Here is a 20,915-nt window from a genome sequence, read left to right as displayed (position 1 = left end):
GGAGATGTCAGGGGTAGGTTTTGTTTTTAAACAGGGAGTTGTGGGTGCCTGGAATGCCTTGCCAGGGGTGGTGGCGGGGGCTGGAACATTGGGGGCATTTTAAGAGACTCTTAGACGGGCCCGTGGATGGAAGAAAAATAGAGGGTTATGAGGTAGGGAAGGGTTTCGTTATTTTTTAGGTATATGTGGGTCAGCACAGCATTGTGGGCCAAAGGGCCTGTATCATGCTGTATTGTTCCATGTCATGTATTCTAGTACAGAGATTGAGGAGGCAGCATTACTGGGCATTCAGGGACATGGGTTGCCCAGCTCCTCAGTTCAGAGCCATTCCTGACAGAATCTCATTTTCCAGCCAGGGTCTGCAGACCATTCACCCTCTCCACTCTGTTCTGTATTGAACCGTATATGTTCCTTTAGGGGAGATTTTGGCCAATAAGTCTGTTGGAGTTTTATGGGATAGGTTCCAGCAGGGGCATCTGTCTGATGGGCAGTGGCAAAGTTTGGGAATAAAGGGGACTTTACTGAGTGTCCAGAGGAGGTTTCATAGAACATTACAGCACAGGACCAGGCCCTTCAGCCCTCGAGGTTGTGCCGACCTACATATTCCTACCAAACAAACTACTAAACTCTTCCTACCTCCTAACCCTCTATTTTTCTTCCATCCATGTGTCAGTCTTTCTTAAATGCCCCGAATGTTCTAGCTTCCACCACCATCACCGGGCAAGGCATTCCAGGCCCCCAACACTCTCTGTGTAAAAAAACACCTACCCCTTAGCCCTGATGTCTCCCCTAAACTTTCCTCCCTTCATCTTGTACATCCTCTGGTGTTAGCTACTCCCCCCCCCCCCCCCGGGAAACAGGCACTTGCCGTCCACCCCATTTATGCCTCTCAGAATCTTGTTGACCTCTATCAAGTCTCCTCTCATCCTTCTATGCTCCAAAGAGAAAAGACCCAGCTCTGCTCTGCTAAACTTGCCTCATAAGACATTTTCTGCTCCCTCTGTGACTCCCTTATCCACTCCTCCCTCCCCAGCAATCGTCCCCTTGGCACCAATCGTCCACTTGCACCCACACCTCCTCCCTCCCCACCAATCGGGGCCTCAAACAGTCCTTCCAAGTGAAGCAAGTGTATCTCCCGTCATGGTCTCCTCTACATCGGAGAGACTGGGCACAGACTGGGAGATGGCTTCGTTGAGCACCTCGGCTCCATCCGCTGCAATAATGTGAATCTCGCAGCGGCCACCCATTTCGATTCTCCATCCCATCCCCTTGCCGACATATCTGTCCACAGCCTCATGCACTCCAGACTGAGACCACCCGCAAATTGGAAGAACTACACCTCATCTTACGTCTGGGCACCCTCCAACCCGATGGCATTAATATCAACAGCTTCCGTTAAACCTCCTGCCCCTTTTGTATCCTGTCACATTTCCCCAGCTCTCTCTCTCTCTCTCACACACACCCCCACTCCCACCCATTCCCCTCTTTCCTCTCTGTTTCCTTTCACAGAGCCAGCTTCAATTCTCATCTCTCCCCTTATATCCAATCCTGGACTCCCCCAGCCAGCCTTTTTTTTTTCTGACACCTTCCTGTTCTTTGCTTATACCTTGAAGAAGGGCTGAGTCCGGAAACATCAATCATATATCTTTACCTCCTATGGATGCTGCGAGACCTGCTGAGTTCCTCCAACATTTCTGTGTATTTTTATTAGACATTTTCCAATCTGGGCAACATCCTGGTGAATCTCCTCTCCACCCTCTCCATGGCTCCCACATCCTTCCCGTAATGAGATGAACAAAACTGAACACAGTGCTCCAAGTGTGGTCTCACCAGAGATTTGTAGAGTTTCCAGGGATGAGAGGGTTAACGTATGAGGAGGGTTTGATGGTTCTGGGCCTGTACTCACTGGAGGATAGAAGGATGAGGGAGGGATCTCATTGAAACCTACTGAATAAGTTAGCACAATGGTTCGAATCCAGCACTGTCTGTGAGGAGTTTGTACATTCTCCCCATATCTGTGTGGGTTTAATCCGGGGAGGGGGGGGGGGGCTCTGGTGTCCTCCCACATTCCAAAAACACACAGGGTTGGTCGGTTACTTGATGTGTTTGGGGTGGGCGGCTAAGGCTCATGGGATGAAAGTGCCTGTTACCGGCTCCAGAACGTAAGTTACATATGTTAGAGGTGGGCAGGGACCTACCTACCTGTCGACAGTGGGGGGAGGGGGGGGGAGGGGGTATTAGCAGGGCCCTAGCTGTCGATGGGGTGGGGGAACCTACTGACCAAGCTACCTGTTGTAAATCCCATCCGTCCCCGATGTGAGCCTGAGGATTAATCTTTTTATTGCATCAGGCGTCACTAGACCCTACTGACGCTTAACGCATGCTAATGGCGCAGCCGGGGACAGGAGGAGAGTCACTGGCGTGCGTCAACCTAGATGCTACTGATGCAGGAGGGAGTGGGGGGGGGGGGGTTGTCTAATGGTCAGGGGTGGTTGTGACCATATGGGGGCGGCACAGCACCTCGTTTGGAGGCGATGCCCAGGAATGCCAGACCCTGGTGTCGACAGTGCCGTGTTATACCTCTACGTTAAATACATTGAAAACTGAAAGGCCTGGATCAGGTAGATGTGGAGAGGATGTTTCCAGTCGTGGGATCAGAGAGCACAGGCTTAGAAATGAAAGATGTCCCTTGAGAACAGATATTTCTTTAGCCAGAGGGCAGTGAATCTGGAATTTGTTGCCGCAGAGTAGCTTTAAAGCAAAGGTTGATAGGTTCTTGATTAGTAAGGATGTCAAAGGTTATGAGGAGAAGGGAGGAGAAAGGAATTGAGAGAAAAAAAGTACATCAGCCATAATTTGAATGGCAGACCAGGCTTGATGGGCTGAATGGGCTAACCCTGCTCCTCAGACTAATGGTATAGATTGAGTCGCTGGATTGCTCATTAAAATGAAGTGGAACGGTTGGCGTAGCAGTTAGCACAGCGCCAGCAATTGGAGTTCAAATCTCACGCTGTCTGTAAGGAGTTTGTATGTTCTCCCCATGCCTGTGTGGGTTTTCTCCAGCCGGGGGCGCTCCGGTTTCCTCTCACTGTTCAAAATGCACTGGGGGGCTATAGGTCAATAAGGTGTAATTGGGTGGCACGAGCCCATTGGCCAAAATGGCCTGTTACCTTGCTGTATGTCTAAATATAAATTGAAACTAAGTTTGCTACTACTTCAGTACAAGAAGGATGAGCGGAGACTTGATAGAGGTCGGCAAGGTTCATTAGGGAACATTAGGGGCATTTAAGAGACTCTTAGACCGGCACATAGATGGAAGAAAAATAGAGGGTTACGGAGTATGGAGGATTTAATTTTTTTTGGAAGGAATCTATAGTTCAGCACAACATCGAGGGCCAAAGGGCCTGTACTGGGCTGTAATGTTTTAAGTCTTGAGCAGGTCTTGCATTCCTTCATATCCTCGCACCATCCCTCGGTGTGGCTCTCGACCATGTTATCTAACTGTGGAAGATACCACGTTGTGTCTGAGCCCCCATCCTGACCCCCTCTCTACACCACCCTCCAGCCTCCCATCATTGTCCACCCACCTCCTGAGTGTTCCCAAGCACAGTTGGCCTGCTCTCCAGCAGCTGACCTGAGAAACCAAGGCCCAGGTCCAGTTTTAAAGACCAGAGGACATCAGTGCAAGGCGAGTGGAGGAAAGTTTAGGGGAGACATGAAAGGTCAGTTTTCTACACAGAGAGCTACGGGTGCCTGGAAAGCCTTGTCTTAGACAGGCATGGGGATGTAAGAAAAATCAAAGTTTAAGGGTGTGAAGGAGGGAAGGTTTAGTTCATTGAGTTAGGGCCTGTACTGTGCTGGAGTGTTCTATGGTTATCTACAAATTTAAAAAAAAAATAGACTAGCTGGGAATTTTACAGAAGCCATTTCCTTTGGGTTTGAGGAATTGAACTGGTTCATTGTCAGATATACTGAGATACAGTTCTTTTTTGCGTGCTATCCAGATAAACCAAGCAACAGGTTGCGCAAGAAAAATGGATAAACAAATAAATAAAATCAAGGGTGTGGGGAGTGGTGGTCTGATAGTTACAGTAAAGAGAACAGAACAAATTTGCAGATGACACTAAGATTGGAGGCGTTGTGGACAACGAAGAACGTTTTCAAAGCTTGTAGATGGATCTGAACCAGCTGGAAAAATGGACTGAAAAATGGCAGATGAAATGACAAGTGTGAGGTGTTGCATTTTGGAAGGACAAACCAAGAAAGGACGTACACGGTGAATGGATGGGCACTGAGGAGTGCAGAAGAACAGAGGGATCTGGGAACACAGATACATAATTCCCTGAAAGTGGTATCACATGTATAAAAGGTTGCAAAGAATTTTTGACACATTGGCCTTCATAAATCAAAGTATTGAGTCCAGGAGTTGGGATGTTATGGGAAAGTTGTATAAGACATTGGTGAGGCCAAATTTGGAGGATTGTGTGCAGTTTTGGTCACGGAACGACAGGAAAGTTATCAATAAGATAGAAAGAGGGCAGAGAAGATTTACTAGGATGTTGCCGGAACTTCAGGATCTGAGTTACAGGGAAAGGTTAAACAGGTTAGGACTTTATTCCCTGGGGTGTAGCAGAATGAGGGGAAATTTGATATAGATATTTAAAATTATGAGGGGATAGACAGAGGGTGGGTGAGATACAAACCAGAGGACATGAGTTAAGGGTGAAAGGGGAAAAGTTTAAGGGGAATCTTCTTCACACAGAGAGTGGTGGGAATGTGGAACGAGCTGCCAACTGAGATGGTGAATGCGAGCTCAATTTTAGCATTTGGACAGGTACATGGATGGGTGAGTATGGAGGGCTAGGGTCTAGGGTCAGTGGGACTAGGCAAAAGCGATGGTTCAGCACAGACTAGAAGGGCCGAAGGGGCCTGATTCTGTACTGTAATGTACATTGGTTCTATGAAAGAGAGAGAATACAGGCAGTGCAAGGGCAGCATCTTTTGCCAGTGTGGGGTCCATTAATAGCTTGATAACAGCAGGGCACTGCCCTTGAATGTCGTAAAACAGGAAAGTCTCCAGACACCGTGGTTGAAGTCCATGCTGGAGAAACTCAGCAGGTCAAACAGTGTCCTTTATGGGTAAAGATACATTACCAAGATTTCAGGCTTGAGGCCTTCATCAAGGTAGAGACAAAATGTCAGCAGGCATCCGAACAAAATAGTAAAGGGGTGGGGCAAGGGGAGGACAGTCCCAGAGGCAGGAGGTAATGGGTGGAGAAGGGCACAGCAGTGAGGAGGGGGGAGGGAGGATGGCTCTGCGAATGGAGAGCTGGAGGAATGGAGACGCAGGGATGGGGAAGAGAAGGAGTCCAGGCAGTGGGCTAGCAGAAACCGGAGAAGTCGATGTTAATGCCATCTGGTTCAGACCCCTACCTAAATCTTGCTTATACCATGGTGAATGGCTGAAGCCTGAAACATTGGTTCTGTGTCTTTATCTTTGCTATATAAAGGATTCTTATTTGACCTCCTGAATTTTTCCAGCTTTGTGTGTGTGTGTGTATGTCTTCTGTCTGACTCAAGGCGGGAGAAGAGAGTGTGAGCGGCTGGGATTGATCGACTGCTTCAAGGGCAAGATGTGGGGACACTGCTGCGGAAGGAAGGGGAGGCGAGGTGAAAGATAGCCTCTGTGAACCGACAGAGGGGTCCAGTGTCGAGCAGCTTCCCCCCCCCCCACCGCCCCAGGGGTCCCACAACAGGGCCCTCTCTGTGAGTCCCTCAAACGGGAGGGGGGGGAAACTTCACTAGGGGCTCTGACACCAGACGTCCGGTGCCTGAACAAACAATCCCCTGTTGCCAGCACAGAGCCGGGGTGGGGGGTGGGGGGGGCGTATGGGCGAAGGTTCAGAGGATGAACTAGAATGGAGGCCATGCCACCATGCCATGAAGGGTTTGATTGTTCCTTCACTGGACAGAATGAGGTGACGGGGATGATAATGGGCTTATTGTCAATGCCACATCCTTACTGCCTGCAGCCGCCCAGGTACCTCGCAGAGCAAACCATACCACAATCGTACACTCACTTTGAATTACAATGAAGCAATAAATATTTTTAAAAAGATAGATAACAAAGGGAAGAAAGTTGAGTGGAGATGTCAGGGGTAGGTGTTTTTTTACACAGAGAGTGATGGGGGCCTGGAATGCCTTGGCAGTGGTGATGGTGGAGGCTGGAACATTAGGGGCATTTAAAGGGATACAAGACACAAGGATGGAAGAAAAATAGAGGGATACGAGATAGAGAGGGTTTCATTTTTTTTGGTAGGAGTATATAGGTCAGCACAACATTGAGGGCCGAAGAGCCTGAACTGTGCTGTAGTGCTTTGTGTTCTATTAAATGTTCACAATTATCCCTGTGCAAGAAGGCAGTGAGAAGGAGAGTGCCAGTGCAGAGTACCCCTGTGGAAGTGCCACTCAGCAATATGTATTCTGCATTGGATACTGCTGGGGGGAACAGCCTAACGGGGACGAGTCGTAGGGGTCAGGTATCTGGCACAGGGGCTGCCCCTGAGGCTCAGAAGGGAAGGAGGGATAAGAACAGGATCCTTGTAGTTGGGGACTCGTTAGTCAGAGGGACAGATAGAAGGTTTGTGGGAAGAGATCGGGGATCCAGGTTGGTCTGTTGCCTCCCTGGTGCCAGGGTCAGGGATATCTCTGATCGAGTACATAGCATTCTGCAAGGGGAAGGAGAACAGCCAGAAGTCATGGTCCATGTGGGGACCAATGACTTAGAAGTGGGGATGAGGTCCTGAAACAGGATGATGTGGAATTAGGTAGGAAGTTAAAAAACAGGACCTCCAAGGTAGTAATCTCTGGATTGCTGCCCGTGCCACGCGCTAGTGAGGGTAGAAATAGGAGGATGTGGAGGATGAATGCGTGGCTAAAGAGATGGTGCAGGGGGCAAGGGATAAGATTTCTGGATCATTGGGATCTCTTCTGGGGAAGGTCGGACCTGTACAAGAGGGACGAACTCCACTTGAACTGGAGGGGGACCAATGTGCTGGCAAGTAGATTTGCTAGAGCTGTGGGGGTAGGTTTAAACTAGTTTGGCAGGGGGGTGGGGAACAGACTGAGAGCAGTGTTCAGGGAGCATGGCCATCTAGATAGGAATAATAATGATAACAAAGGTAGGATGGAGATTAGGGTAAAAGGTAGAAAAGAGAATGTAGGTGAGGGTCATTCTCTGAAATGCATGTATTTTAATGCAAGAAGGATAGTGAACAAGGTAGATGAGCTTAGAGCATGGACAGATACTTGGGGTCACGATATTGTGGCAATTAGTGAAACCTGGCTACAGGAGGGGCAGGACTGGCAACTTAATATTCCAGGATACATTTGTTTTAGATGTGATAGATCAGGGGGTAAAAAAGGGGGCGGAGTTGCTCTGCTTGTTAAGGAGGACATTACTGCTGTGAGGTGGCAAGATGGTCTGGAGGGATCGTCCAGTGAGGCTGTTTGGGTAGAATTGAGGGGTGAAGGAGACATGAGGGTGCTAATAGGGGTGTATTACAGACCACCAAATGGGTCAAGAAAACTAGAGAAACAAATGTGTAGAGAGATAATGTGTATGTGTGAGAATCATGAGGTAGTGATCATGGGAGATTTTAACTTCCCTCTCATTGATTGGGATACCCATACAGTTAGAGGACTGGATGGGCTAGAGCTCGTTAAATGTGTTCAAGATTGTTTTCTAAATCAATTAGTAGAAGAACCAACTCGGCACGGTGTAATACTGGATCTCCTGTTAGGGACCGAGCTAGGTCAGGTATCAGACATTAATGTTGGAGAACAAATTGGGTCTAGTGATCATAACTCTGTTAGTTTTAAGGTAGTTTTAGGGAAGAGCAAGGAGGGGCCTAAAGTTGAAGTTCTGGATTGGAGAAGAGCAAATTTCGAAGGAATAAGAAGGGATTTGGGGAGTATTGAGTGGGACAGGATATTTTCAGGTAAGGATGTAAATGAAAAATGGAGGATATTCAAAAAAGAAATTTTGAGGGTACAGAGTAGATATGTCCCAGTGAGGATCAAAGGAAAGGCTGGAAGTGATAGGGAGGCTTGGTTTTCGAGGAATATTGGAAATTTGGTTAGGAGAAAAAGGGAGGTGTACAAGAGGTATAAAGAGCAGGGAGCTGAGAAGTTGAAGGAGGACTACAAGGAGTGTAGAAGGAATCTTAAGAGAGAAATTAGAAAGGCCAAAAAAAGGCACGAAGAGGCTTTGGCTGACAGAGTAAAAATAAATCCAAAGGGTTTCTATAGGTACATTAAAAGTAAAAGATTAGTGAGGGATAAAATTGGACCCCTTGTAGATAACGAGGGTAGCTGAGTGAGAAGTCTGAGGAAATGGGGGAAATTTTGAATGATTTCTTTGCCTCGGTATTCACTAGGGAAAAAATGTTGAACCAGTTGAAGTAAAGAAAAATAGTGGGGAGGTCATGAATCATATAAGGATAACCGAGGAGGTAGTGATGGCTGTGTTAATAAAGATAAAGATGGATAAATCTCCCGGACCGGTCAAAATATTCCCAAGGACAATCAGGGAGGCTAGTGGACAGTTAGTGGGGCCATTAACAGAGATATTTAGGATGTCACTGGCCATGGGGGTAGTGCCAAAGGATTAGAGGGTGGCGCATTGTGGTTCCGCTGTTTAAGAAAGGGTCCAAATGTAAACCTGGGAATTATAGGCCCGTGAGTCTGACGTCTGTGGTGGGCAAGTTGATGGAAAGTGTTCTGAGGGATGGTATTTACAAATATTTGGAGGTACAAGGATTGATAGGGAGTAATCAGCATGGTTTTGTCAGGGGTAGATCATGCTTGACAAACCTGATTGAGGGGGTTACAAAAAAGGTTGATGAAGGGAAAGCTGTGGATGTTGTCTATTTCGACTTTAGTAAAGCTTTTGACAAAGTTCCCCACAGGAGGTTAGGAAAAAAGGTGGAGGCATTAGGTATAAATAAGGAGGTAGTGCAATGGATTCAGCAGTGGTTGGATGGGAGGTGTCAGAGAGTAGTGGTAGAAAATTGTTTGTCCAATTGGAGGCCGTTGACTAGTGGAGTTCCTCAGGGTTCAGTCCTGGGTCCACTATTGTTTGTTATATATATTAACTGTTAGAGATAGAGAATTTAGGTTAAAATGGCTTAAGTTAAAATGTGATGATTAATCATAAAAAGGGAAGCCAGAACGGACAGGGAGCTTACTAGCAGCCAAGGACAAAAAGTTCAGCTGGATACGTTTTTTTTAAACATATCTTTTCATGGTCATAGTGAGAGACATGCAGGAGACAAAAGATTGATAAGAAGGGTGAGAAACAGAATTTAGTGTATGTAGAGTTCGCAGCGTACGTAACGAACGTGATAATTAAAAATGCAAGTGTACTTAGAATGATTTTGCAAAAACTAACCAATTAAAACAGTGTTAAAGAGGAGGGGAAGGACAAGCAAAAAAGGTATAAAAATCAATGCACTGTATGTATTGGGGCTTAACTGGTGAGAAGCCAGTTGAGTCCAACTCTGCAGACTTGTAAATAAAGCTTGTCGTGTCATCAGTTTTAAAGAGACTCATGTGTGAGAAGTTTTATTTCTGACAAATGGGGGCTCGTCCGGGATCTACACTCCGGCCGTGAGGGGAGGCGAGAAGAGGGACATCAGAGGTGGTGCACCCCGCTGAGTTCAGCGGCTCCTAGTCCCTTGCTCGTCGCTTCGGGCGGCTTGAGCGAGTGGTATCCGGACAAGGTGACACGACAAGACGGAGAGGAGAAGGGTGACGGTTCAATCCCCAAGAAGACACCGGTAAGTGACGACTTACGATTGTGGTGTGGGGATTGGGTAACAGGTGTAATGGGATACACCTGTTTGGATAAAAAAAACCTAACGTAATAGATCAGGTATAGAGCTTTTGTCGTGGCGTGAGGACCCTGTTGTGGGACTCTAGGATAGACCCCAGGGAAACCTCGGCGGTAACCGAAGGAGGGACAGCACCTCCGACGAAGTGCCGAGAAGAGAGGGGTCGACCCCAGGGAAACCTCAGCGGTAACCGAAGGAGGGACAGTACCTCCGACGAGGCGTCTGAGAAGAAGGGAGTAGGGTCCAGAACGAGAGGGTCCTCAGCAACGATAAACGGATCTAGGTGGGAAAATGGGAGGATCAAAATCTAAGGGCTCGTCTGAAAATTCAGGACAATTCCTGGGAGTTCCCCTTGACAGCCCTTTGGGGAGAATGTTTGAAAATTGGGATAGTAAAAGATATCGAGACAAAAACAAGAAAAAGATGGTTCAATATTGTCTCCTTTGGTCGAAACAACCTATTAAAGGTTCCTCGGTCTGGTGGCCGAAATTTGGATCTGATGAGGATTGGGTTAGACAAGCATTAAACATATATGTAAATTCGAGACCAAAGGTGAATCAAGAAGAGTCAGCGTATGCATTTTGTTGGGTTCCCTGGCCAGGATCCTTAACAAAATGTTTTAAATTGAGGGTAGCAGGAGAAAAGAAGTGGGAACCTCTGGACAACCTTCCCCCTCCTTATATTCCCCCGGTGCCTACTGCGCCCGAGGAAATCTCATTACCGGAGGGGAAAGGTGATGAATCTGATTGCCCCGAAAGGGGCCGGGAAAAAAAAGAATGAATTAAGGGAGTCGGACCCTAAACTTCCACCGGTAAACCGACCCTGGACAAGATCCCAGACTGGTCCAGGACCATCAAAGATTTCAGTAAGCCTAAATCCCCTGAGGGAAGTTCCTATGGGAGGACCGGGAGGGGGAACGGGATATGTGAATGTTCCCCTAACTAGTACAGAGGTGTGGGGATTTAAGAAAGAAATGAAAAAGTTATTGGAAGATCCTATAGGACTGGCCGAACAGCTCGACCAATTCCTGGGACCAAACACATATACGTGGGAAGAGATGCAGGCAATAACGGGAACATTATTCTCACCCCAGGAGAGGCAGATGATTCGACGGGCTGCCCTCCTCATGTGGGAATATGAACAACCTGGGGACCCCAGACCCCATGAACAAAAATATCCCTTAAATGAACCCAGGTGGGACAAACGAACACCCGAGGGATTGGCAAGTATGAGACAATATAGAGAGTGGACAATTAAAGGGATACGGGAGGCTGTGCCAAAGGGTCACAATTTCACCAAGGCATTTGGGAACCACCAGGGGAAAGACGAGTCCCCTACTGATTTCTTGGAGAGGGTGAGAAAGAATGTCCAACAGTATGCGGGCGTGGACCCTAGTACACCAATGGGTGAACAGCTTATTCGAATTGAATTTGTTTCCAAATCATGGCAGGACATTAGAAAGAAACTAGAAAAGGAGGAGGACTGGAGCGAAAAACCCCTAAGCGACCTGTTAAAAAAGGCGCAAAAAGTATATGTGCAGAGAGAAGAAGAAGATCAAAAGAGGGCGACAAAGGTTATGGTACAGACTATCCGACAGATGAATGCCGAATCCAGAGGGGAAAGAAAACAAAACCTTCCTCTAAACAATCCAAGATATCCAAGAGAGGGAAGACCCCGGAGGTTCGTTAAGTGCTATTACTGCAATGAGGAAGGACACTTTAAGAGGGAATGCCCCCGATACAAGAGGGAATTGCGTGCTCTCGAACTTATGGAAGAAGATTAGGGGGGTCAGGGGTTCCAAATGTTGGGGACCAAGTATAAGAGGGAACCCCTGGTAAAACTAAAAATTGGTCCCAAGGGAGAAGAGGTGGTGTTTATGGTGGACACAGGAGCGGAACGAAGTAGTGTAATAACTGTGCCAATCGGGACTGAACCTGTAAAAAGTAATTTGAAAATTTCTGGGATAGAAGGGGCTCCCAGAATGGTATCAATAATTCCCCAAGTAACAGTGAAACTGGAAGAAAGAGAAGGGGTACAAGACCTCTTGTTGTTACCGTCGGCTGGATTTAACCTCCTAGGAAGGGACTTACAGGCTCTCCTAGGTTTGGGTGCTCTCCCTGTGGACGGAGAAGTGCGAGTCCACCTCTGTGCTCTAAAGGAAGAGGATGAACGGCAGATTGACGAGAGAGTCTGGTATAAGGAGGGAAATCGAGGAGGTCTGGACATCCCACCTTTACATGTCACATTAATACCAGGTCATCAGCCGGTAAGGAAACGTCAGTATCCTATTTCTTTGGAAAGGAGAAAAGGGCTACAGCCGGTAATTGAGACTCTAATACGAGACGGACTATTAGAAGAATGCATGTCACCTTATAACACCCCTATACTCCCAGTGAAAAAGTCAGATGGATCCTATCGCCTAGTTCAGGATCTAAGAAGTTTGAATGCTATTGTTCAGACCCGCCACCCAGTGGTGCCTAATCCCTATACTATTATGAGTCGGATTCCCCCAGACCATGAGTGGTTTAGTGTTATCGACTTGAAGGATGCCTTCTGGACGTGTCCATTAGAAGAGGAAAGTAGAGATATGTTCGCGTTTGAATGGGAAAATCCATGGACAGGTAGACGGAGACAGCTTTGGTGGACTGTATTGCCCCAAGGGTTCATTGAATCTCCGAACCTGTTTGGACAAAAGCTAGAACAAATCCTGGCGGACTATCCACAATCTGATGATTCCCAACTAATGCAGTATGTGGACGATTTACTATTATCAGGACCCAAGGAACAAGAAATGAGGGGAGATACAATTAGACTCTTGAATTATCTGGGGAAAAAGGGTCTACGGGTGTCCAGGAACAAGTTACAGTTCGTTGAGAGAACTGTGGTATATCTGGGACACCAGATAAGTAAAGGACAGAAACGGATTACCCCTGAACGGATTGCGGGAATCACTAGAATGCCGTTACCCCGTAATAAGAAGGAAATAAGACAATTCCTGGGACTCTTAGGTTACTGTAGGTTATGGATAGAGGACTACTCAGCGTTGGTGAAGTTTATGTATGAAAAGCTGACAAATGAAAATGAATATCCATTGAAATGGACCCAGGAGGAGGAGGGATGGTTTGAGGACTTGAAGCATCGCCTGACACGAGCCCCGGTGCTCTTTAAAACAGCCCTTCCAGCTATTTGTCACTCATAACCAAGGAACAGCTGTGGGAGTTTTAACACAGGAAAAAGGCGGTCAGCGACACCCAGTGGCTTTCCTTTCCAAAATGATGGACCCAGTGTCTCGCAGATGGCCGACGTGTATCCAGGGAGTAACGGCTGCTGCTCTGTTGGTAGAGGAAGCACGTAAACTTACTTTTGGAGGAAAGATGACTGTGTACACCACCCATTCTGTGAGTGTTTTATTAACACAAACTGCCCATCGATGGCTGACTGATTCTCGCATATTAAAGTATGAAACCATTTTAATGGTCGGAGAAGATCTACAGTTTGCAAAGATTAATAGCTGCAACCCAGCTCAGTTTTTATACGGCAGTGAAACAGAGAGAGAGGTGGAGCACGACTGTGTCGAGTTGACGGATCTTCAGACCAAGACCCGAGAAGACCTTTGCAATACTCCGCTGGGAGAAGGATATGAATTCTACATTGACGGCTCCGCCAGATGTGTTGACGGAATGAGAAGAAGTGGGTATGCTATAATAGAAGGAAATACTTGGAAAGTAGTAGAATCCACGAGACTACCCAGAAGCTGGTCAGCACAGTCCTGTGAACTATATGCCTTGCAGAGAGCCCTCAGAATACTGGCAGAGAAAACTGGAACGATTTACACTGATTCCAAATACGCATACGGGGTAGTGCATACCTTTGGTAAGATCTGGAAGGAGCGTGGTCTAATTAAATCAAGAGGAAAGGAATTGGCACACGAACAGATGATTACTCTGACTTTAGAAGCCTTGACATTACCCCAGGAAATAGCAGTGGTCTACATACCAGGCCATCAGAGGGGAGATACCCCGACAGCAATTGGAAACAGACTGGCTGATGAAGAAGCCAAAAGGGCAGCCATGCAACAAGAAGTCTGTTTGCTGACCTTAATCCCAATAAGACAAGGCATAAAGAAGGCTCCCATTTTCACTGCTAAGGAAGAAAAGGACATGGCTCAGCTGGGCGCAAGCCAGCTGCCTGATGGAACATGTAAGACACCAGATGGAAGAATGGTTCTAATAAAGAAATAACTCGCAATATTTTAAAACACCTGCATCATCAGAGCCACTGGGGCACCCAAGCCTTATGTGACACAGTGCTTCGAGAATATGTGTGTAAGGGAATCTACACCTTGGCCCAACAGGAGGTGCAGAACTGTCACCTATGCACAAAAATTAATAAGAAGATAATGAGTACAGGGACCATGGGAGGTCAACCATTAGCCATACGCCCTTTTCAAAGTATCCAGATCGACTTCACAGAGTTACCTCAAGTCCAAAGATGGAAGTATCTGTTGGTGGTAATAGATCACTTTACCCGATGGGTGGAAGCCTTCCCAACAGTAAATGCTACAGCCTCTACAGTAGCTCGCCTCCTCCTAGAGCAGATAATCCCCAGATATGGTATAATGGATTCTATAGACTCAGACAGGGGTCCACATTTTTGTTCAAAAATCCAGCAATTGATTTGTAATGCACTACAGGTCTCTTGGAAATTGCATACCCCTTGGCATCCACAAAGCTCAGGGAGGGTTGAACGTATGAATGGAACCCTAAAAATGCAATTGACAAAATTAATGGTGGAAACTAAAATGCCTTGGATAAAGTGTCTGTCCCTGGCTTTATTGAGAATTCGTACTGCCCCACGAAAAGATGTAGGGTTGTCCCCTTATGAAATGATGTTTGGGCTTCCCTTCTGGAGTACAGTTGAGGGGTGTCCCACCTTGGGGGAAGGGGATATATTTGTTAGGAACTATTTACAGGCACTATCACACTCTCTTACAGATTTACGAAAGAGAGGACTATTGGCACAAACACCGCCTCTAGACTTTTCTTTACACAAGGTGGAACCAGGAGACTGGATTCTCATCAAGACCTGGAAAACTGAAAAACTCCAGCCCCAGTGGGAAGGTCCATACCAAGTTCTCTTAACTACAGAGGCAGCAGCACGAACAAGAGAGAAGGGGTGGACACACGCATCCAGATTTAAGGGACCTGTAGAGGCGCCTCAGGACCCTGATACGAACTCAGATTGGACTTGTGTTCCTGGAGAAAAACCTCTTACCTTGCGATTTCGCAGAAAGACTTGATTCACAATGTTATTGTTATGTTCTTTGATTTTTCTTAGTTTGCCTATGTCTTTATCAGGTGTGAAATGTAAGAAATGCAGAGACACAGTGGTCCTGTTTCAGGACCGCATTTGGGGAAGAAAGGAGGGTAATTTTATTTCCCATACCTCAGTTCCTGAGAAATGCTGGGCAGAAAATAACACCCAACATCCATATACCCCTTGTGTGGAAAAAGAAGGAAATAATATGGGTCATTATATACAGATTCCTAATACCACTCCTTTCCCTCCTAACGGTTGGAAGGGTGACTCAGGCCCACCATGCCCTGATGGACTCTGGTTTTGCATACACCAGCGTACTGTTCCAATAAGAAATTCCACTCCACACTCAAAAGTGCCTGCCCCTTTAAGACAGCCGGACTTAGTTCGAGTCCATCCAAATAACCATGAAAGTTTCGGTCACGCAGTTGGGGGAGATAACCTTTTTGTTGATCTTGCAACTAGAATTGCAGGAACTTTTAATTGTTACAAATCAAACAGCTCTAGCCCTGCAATTACTTGCATCCCAGCAAGGTCAAATGCGCTCTGCTATATATCAGAACCGTCTGGCCCTAGACTATCTCCTAGCCACAGAAGGAGGTGTATGTGGAAAGCTTAATTTGACTAACTGCTGCTTACAGATTGATGATAATGGCCAAGCCATTCGAAAAATCACTGATAATATTCGTACTTTGTCCCATGTACCGGTTCAAACCTGGCATCCTTTTGCAAAATTAAATTGGATGGACAAATGGTTTGGAGGAACCTGGTGGCGTACCTTATTGTGGGTCATCGGAGGTATTTTATTCCTCCTACTTGTTTTGCCCTGTATTATTCCCTGTCTACGCAGCCTGGTGATTTCCATGGTCCAACAGGCTATGCAACCAGGGGAATTGGGAGACCCCGTTAGAATTTTACTTCAGCACGAAATTAATTTATCATGAGACATTTCTCTTCCCAGAGTTAAAATCCCCATTCATATATATAATACACACATTTTAAAGAGAGAAAGGGGTGGATTGTTAGAGATAGAGAATTTAGGTTAAAATGGCTTAAGTTAAAATGTGATGATTAATCATAAAAAGGGAAGCCAGAACGGACAGGGAGCTTACTAGCAGCCAAGGACAAAAAGTTCAGCTGGATACGTTTTTTTTAAACATATCTTTTCATGGTCATAGTGAGAGACATGCAGGAGACAAAAGATTGATAAGAAGGGTGAGAAACAGAATTTAGTGTATGTAGAGTTCGCAGCGTACGTAACGAACGTGATAATTAAAAATGCAAGTGTACTTAGAATGATTTTGCAAAAACTAACCAATTAAAACAGTGTTAAAGAGGAGGGGAAGGACAAGCAAAAAAGGTATAAAAATCAATGCACTGTATGTATTGGGGCTTAACTGGTGAGAAGCCAGTTGAGTCCAACTCTGCAGACTTGTAAATAAAGCTTGTCGTGTCATCAGTTTTAAAGAGACTCATGTGTGAGAAGTTTTATTTCTGACATTAACGATCTGGATGTAGGGGTGGAGAATTGGATAAGCAAGTTTGCGGATGACACAAAAATTGGTGGTGTTGTGGACAGTGAAGTAGATTACCATAGATTAAAAGGTGATTTAGGAAGGCTGGAGGTGTGGGCTGAGAAATGGCTGATGGAATTTAATACAGATAAGTGTGAGGTGTTACATTTTGGAAAGGCAAATCTAAATAGGTCATATGCATTAAATGGTAGGCTATTGAGATGTGCAGAGCAACAAAGGGATTTAGGAGTGATGGTAAATAGTACCCTCAAGGCTGATACTCAGGTAGATGGTGTGGTGAAGAAGGCATTTGGAATGTTGGCCTTCATCAATCGGAGTATTGAATTCAAGAGTAGGGAGGTTATGATGAAATTGTACAAGGCATTGGTGAGGCCAAATTTGGAGTTCTGTGTACAGTTTTGGTCACCAAATTATAGGAAAGATATAAACAAAATAGAGAGAGTGCAGAGAAGGTTCACGAGAATGTTGACAGGATTTTAGGGTCTGAGTTACAGGGAAAGGTTGTGCAGACTGGGGCTTTTTTCTCTGGAGCGTAGAAGATTGAGAGGGGACTTGATAGAGGTGTTTAATATTTTAAAAGGGACAGACAGGGTAAATGTGGATAGGCTTTTTCAATTAAGAAAGGGGGAGATTCAAACTGGAGGACATGGTTTAAGATTGAAGGGGGAAAATTATAAGGGGAACATGAGGGGAAATTTCTTTACGCAGAGGGTGGTGGGGATGTGGAATGAGCTTCCGACAGACGTGGTCGAGGCGGGATCATTGGTTACATTTAAGGAAAGACTGGATCGTTACATGGATAGGAGGGGACTAGAGGGGTATGGACCGGGTGCTGGTCAGTGGGACTAGGAGGGTGGGGATTTGTTACGGCATGGACTAGTAGGGCCGAACTGGCCTTTTCTTTGCTGTAAGTGGTTATATGGTTATATGGTGATTGGAGAGAGCATTCTCCAACCAGAAACAAGGACATCGACTTCTCCTGTTAAACGCCTCCCTGTGTCTCTCCCTTCCCCATCCCTCCATCTCCTTTTCTCCTGCTCCCATCAGAGAGCTAACCTCTCACCTGTATGCACCTAAGGCAGCAGTTATCAACCTTTTTCTTTCCATTTACGTCCCACTTTAAGCCATCAGTGCTCGGTGAGTAGTCAGGGATTGCTAAGGTAGAATGTGAGTGGGAAGGGAAGGTTGAGAATCACTGCTCTAGACCCCATTGTTACTGAAATATTTTGCTTGAGAAAAATGGTCATTGGCCCATTTCATTTGGAGTTCTGAAACCCTGCACATAACGAGTCAATGAGGGACGATTAAAACAGTGGTTTTTCTTCCTACCCACATCCCACCTTAAGCAATCGCTTAAACAGAGGTATGACAAGCTTGTGGAAAGCCCCATTTGGAAGACGGTCTTGTCAATATCATCACGGTAGTGGGAGCTCCTGAAGGAACTGGCAGCATGAGTTAAAATGCAGAATGAGCTTCATTAAAAGTGGTGTTCGGACTGAATAAAGAGCCCCTGCTGGACCAAATGAGGGTATTTGTGTGAAATGGGCTCGAGGGCTGGAAGGGCCTGTTGCTATCTGAATTAAGTTTTAAAAATCAGCAGTGGTCTTGTTGAATGGTGATGCAGGCTCGATGGGCCGAAGGCTCCTGTTTCCCATGGTCCTGGTCAAGGTGCTTCCACAGTGCTGGAGGGGGGTTCCTGGATTCGACCCAGCGGCGGTCGTATTCCCAAATCAGGAAGGTGTGGGAGGTGAAGCTGCGGGCACTGGGTGTTCTCATTGTCCTGCTGCCCTTGCCCTTGGTAGCAGAAGTTATAGGGAATAGGTGCAGAAGTAGGCCATTCAGCCCATCGAGTCTGTCCCGTCATTCAATTATGAGCTGATCCATTCTCCCCTGCCCGGCCTTCTCCCCATGACCTTTGAGTCCTTGGATAATCAAGAACCTATTAATCTCTGCCTTAAATACACCCAATGACCCGGCCTCCACAACTGCCTGTGGCAACATTTTCCACAGATTTATCTCCCTCTGTCTGAAGAAACTCCTCTGAATCTCTGTTCTTTAATCCTGAAGTTGTGCCCTCTTGTCCTAGGCTCGCCAAGCATGGGGAACAACCTTTCTACATCTACTATGTCCACGCCTTTCAACATTCGATATCAGATTTCAGATTTTAGAGGTTTCAGATTTATTGCCAGAGTACATATATGACATCACATACAACCCTTGAGATTCTTTTTCCTTCGGGAGGAATTGCCACTTATTGATAGTGGAAAAAAAACTACATGGCGTAAAGATATAAAGAACTGTAAACAGATAACAAATGTAAACAAACTGACTATGTGATATATTTCAATGAGACCCCCCTCATTGTCCTGAATTCCAACAATTGCAGGCCAAGAGCCATCAAACATCCCCTCAAGAGACAACCTTTTCATTTCTGCAATCATCCTTGTGAACTCTCTCCAATGTCAGCAGATACTTTCTTAAACAAGGAGCCCAAAACTGCTCACAGTACTCTGGGATGTCTCACCAGTTGGAGGCTAACTACTGCTAATGGAGTGAAGATAGCAGGGACAGGAAGATACAAGGGTCTGAATAGCCTCCTGGGTTGAGTCCAGCAGATCCCCACAGCTCCCTCCCCAGGGGCACACTCACCGGGTGAACTCCACCGTGTAGTACAGGAGCGCAGAACTCCCGGTGCTCCGTCCCGGTTTCCACGACAGCGCCACCTCTGTGTCAGATATCGCCGCAGCTTCTGGTCTGGATGGGGCATCCGGCGGCAAGCAGCGGTCTGCAAGGGATAGCAGCTAGACAGCTCATCGCCTGGGGCAACCAGAGATTCAGACCCTCGGACGTAGCCTGGGTCCATCAACCACGGGGCGATGTGATTAGCAAGCAGTGCAGTCAATCCTCCAGCAGTTCACAGGAGACCTATGGGCATTGCCCGCCAACTCACCTGGAATCAGTCCTGCTGTAAGCGCTGGGAGTTTGCACACATCATTGGTATTCGTCTCTATCCTCCACTCATTGCACAGCACAGGAAAAATCAACCTGCTATAACCAGAGGTCTCTGCTGTAGTTCGCAAAATGAAGAAACTGTGGAGTTCAGGTGGGGGAATCCAGAAGAGCATGAGCCAGTCCTCATCGAGGGGTCAGCAGGGAGAGGGTAAAGAACATCAAATCCCTCGGTGTCAGCATCCCTGAAGATCTATCCTGGGATCCTCAAGCCGATGTAATCGCAAAGGAGGCTCGCCAGTGGCTGTACTTTGTTAGGTGTTTGAGGAGATTCGGTAGGTCACCAAAGACCATTGCAAATTTCTACAGGTGCACCGTGGAGAGCATCCTGGCTGGTATGGAGATTTTTAGGAGATCCGGTAGGTCACCAAAGACCCTTGCAAATTTCTACAGGTGCACCGTGGAGAGCATCCTGGCTGGTATGGAGATTTTTAGGAGATCCGGTAGGTCACCAAAGACCCTTGCAAATTTCTACAGGTGCACCGTGGAGAGCATCCTGGCTGGTATGGAGATTTTTAGGAGATCCGGTAGGTCACCAAAGACCCTTGCAAATTTCTACAGGTGCACCGTGGAGATCATCCTGGCTGGTATGGATATTTTTAGGAGATCCGGAAGGTCACCAAAGACCCTTGCAAATTTCTACAGGTGCACCGTGGAGAGCATCCTGGCTGGTATGGAGATTTTTAGGAGATCCGGTAGGTCACCAAAGACCCTTGCAAATTTCTACAGGTGCACCGTGGAGAGCATCCTGGCTGGTATGGAGATTTTTAGGAGATCCGGTAGGTCACCAAAGACCCTTGCAAATTTCTACAGGTGCACCGTGGAGTGCATCCTGGCTGGTATGGAGATTTTTAGGAGATCCGGTAGGTCACCAAAGATTCTTGCAAATTTCTGCAGGTGCACCGTAGAGAGTATCCTGGTATGGAGATTCCAAGGCACAGGACCGGAAATGGTTGCAGAGCGTTATGAACACGGCCAGCGCCATCGTGCACCACAGTCTTCACTCCATTGAGAACATCTTTAAGAATGCCTCAAGAATGCGGGAACTGAATTACTAAGGTAATAAATGCACGTTATAGGTTAGCGCAATATAACTTTTTATATCAATTGTATTTGACTCCGCATAAAATGAAAATTTTTCAACTTAGTCCTTCAGATTTAT

The 20,915-nt window shown here is 46.5% G+C and overlaps 1 protein-coding gene and 1 long non-coding RNA gene across 3 annotated transcripts in view; one reads left to right on the top strand and one right to left on the bottom strand.

The window, feature by feature from the left end:
- LOC138735555 (pikachurin) overlaps positions 1–20,915 on the bottom strand; it is a 99,357-nt gene that overhangs the window by 62,510 nt on the left and 15,932 nt on the right. For both annotated transcript variants that reach the window (XM_069883579.1, XM_069883582.1), the window contains exon 6: positions 19,394–19,529. In XM_069883579.1, coding sequence (XP_069739680.1) covers positions 19,394–19,529 — 136 coding nt within the window. The remainder of the gene's footprint in view (positions 1–19,393; positions 19,530–20,915) is intronic.
- LOC138735584 (uncharacterized) lies at positions 9,162–16,680 on the top strand. The gene is made up of 2 exons (XR_011339801.1): positions 9,162–9,839; positions 14,888–16,680. It is a non-coding gene; the product is annotated as an uncharacterized lncRNA (long non-coding RNA).

The sequence above is a fragment of the Narcine bancroftii genome, chromosome 1, assembly GCF_036971445.1.
Source record: "Narcine bancroftii isolate sNarBan1 chromosome 1, sNarBan1.hap1, whole genome shotgun sequence".
NCBI lineage: Eukaryota > Metazoa > Chordata > Chondrichthyes > Torpediniformes > Narcinidae > Narcine > Narcine bancroftii.
Note: the sequence above shows the minus strand (reverse complement) of the source record. Positions and strands in the feature narration are given on the sequence as shown.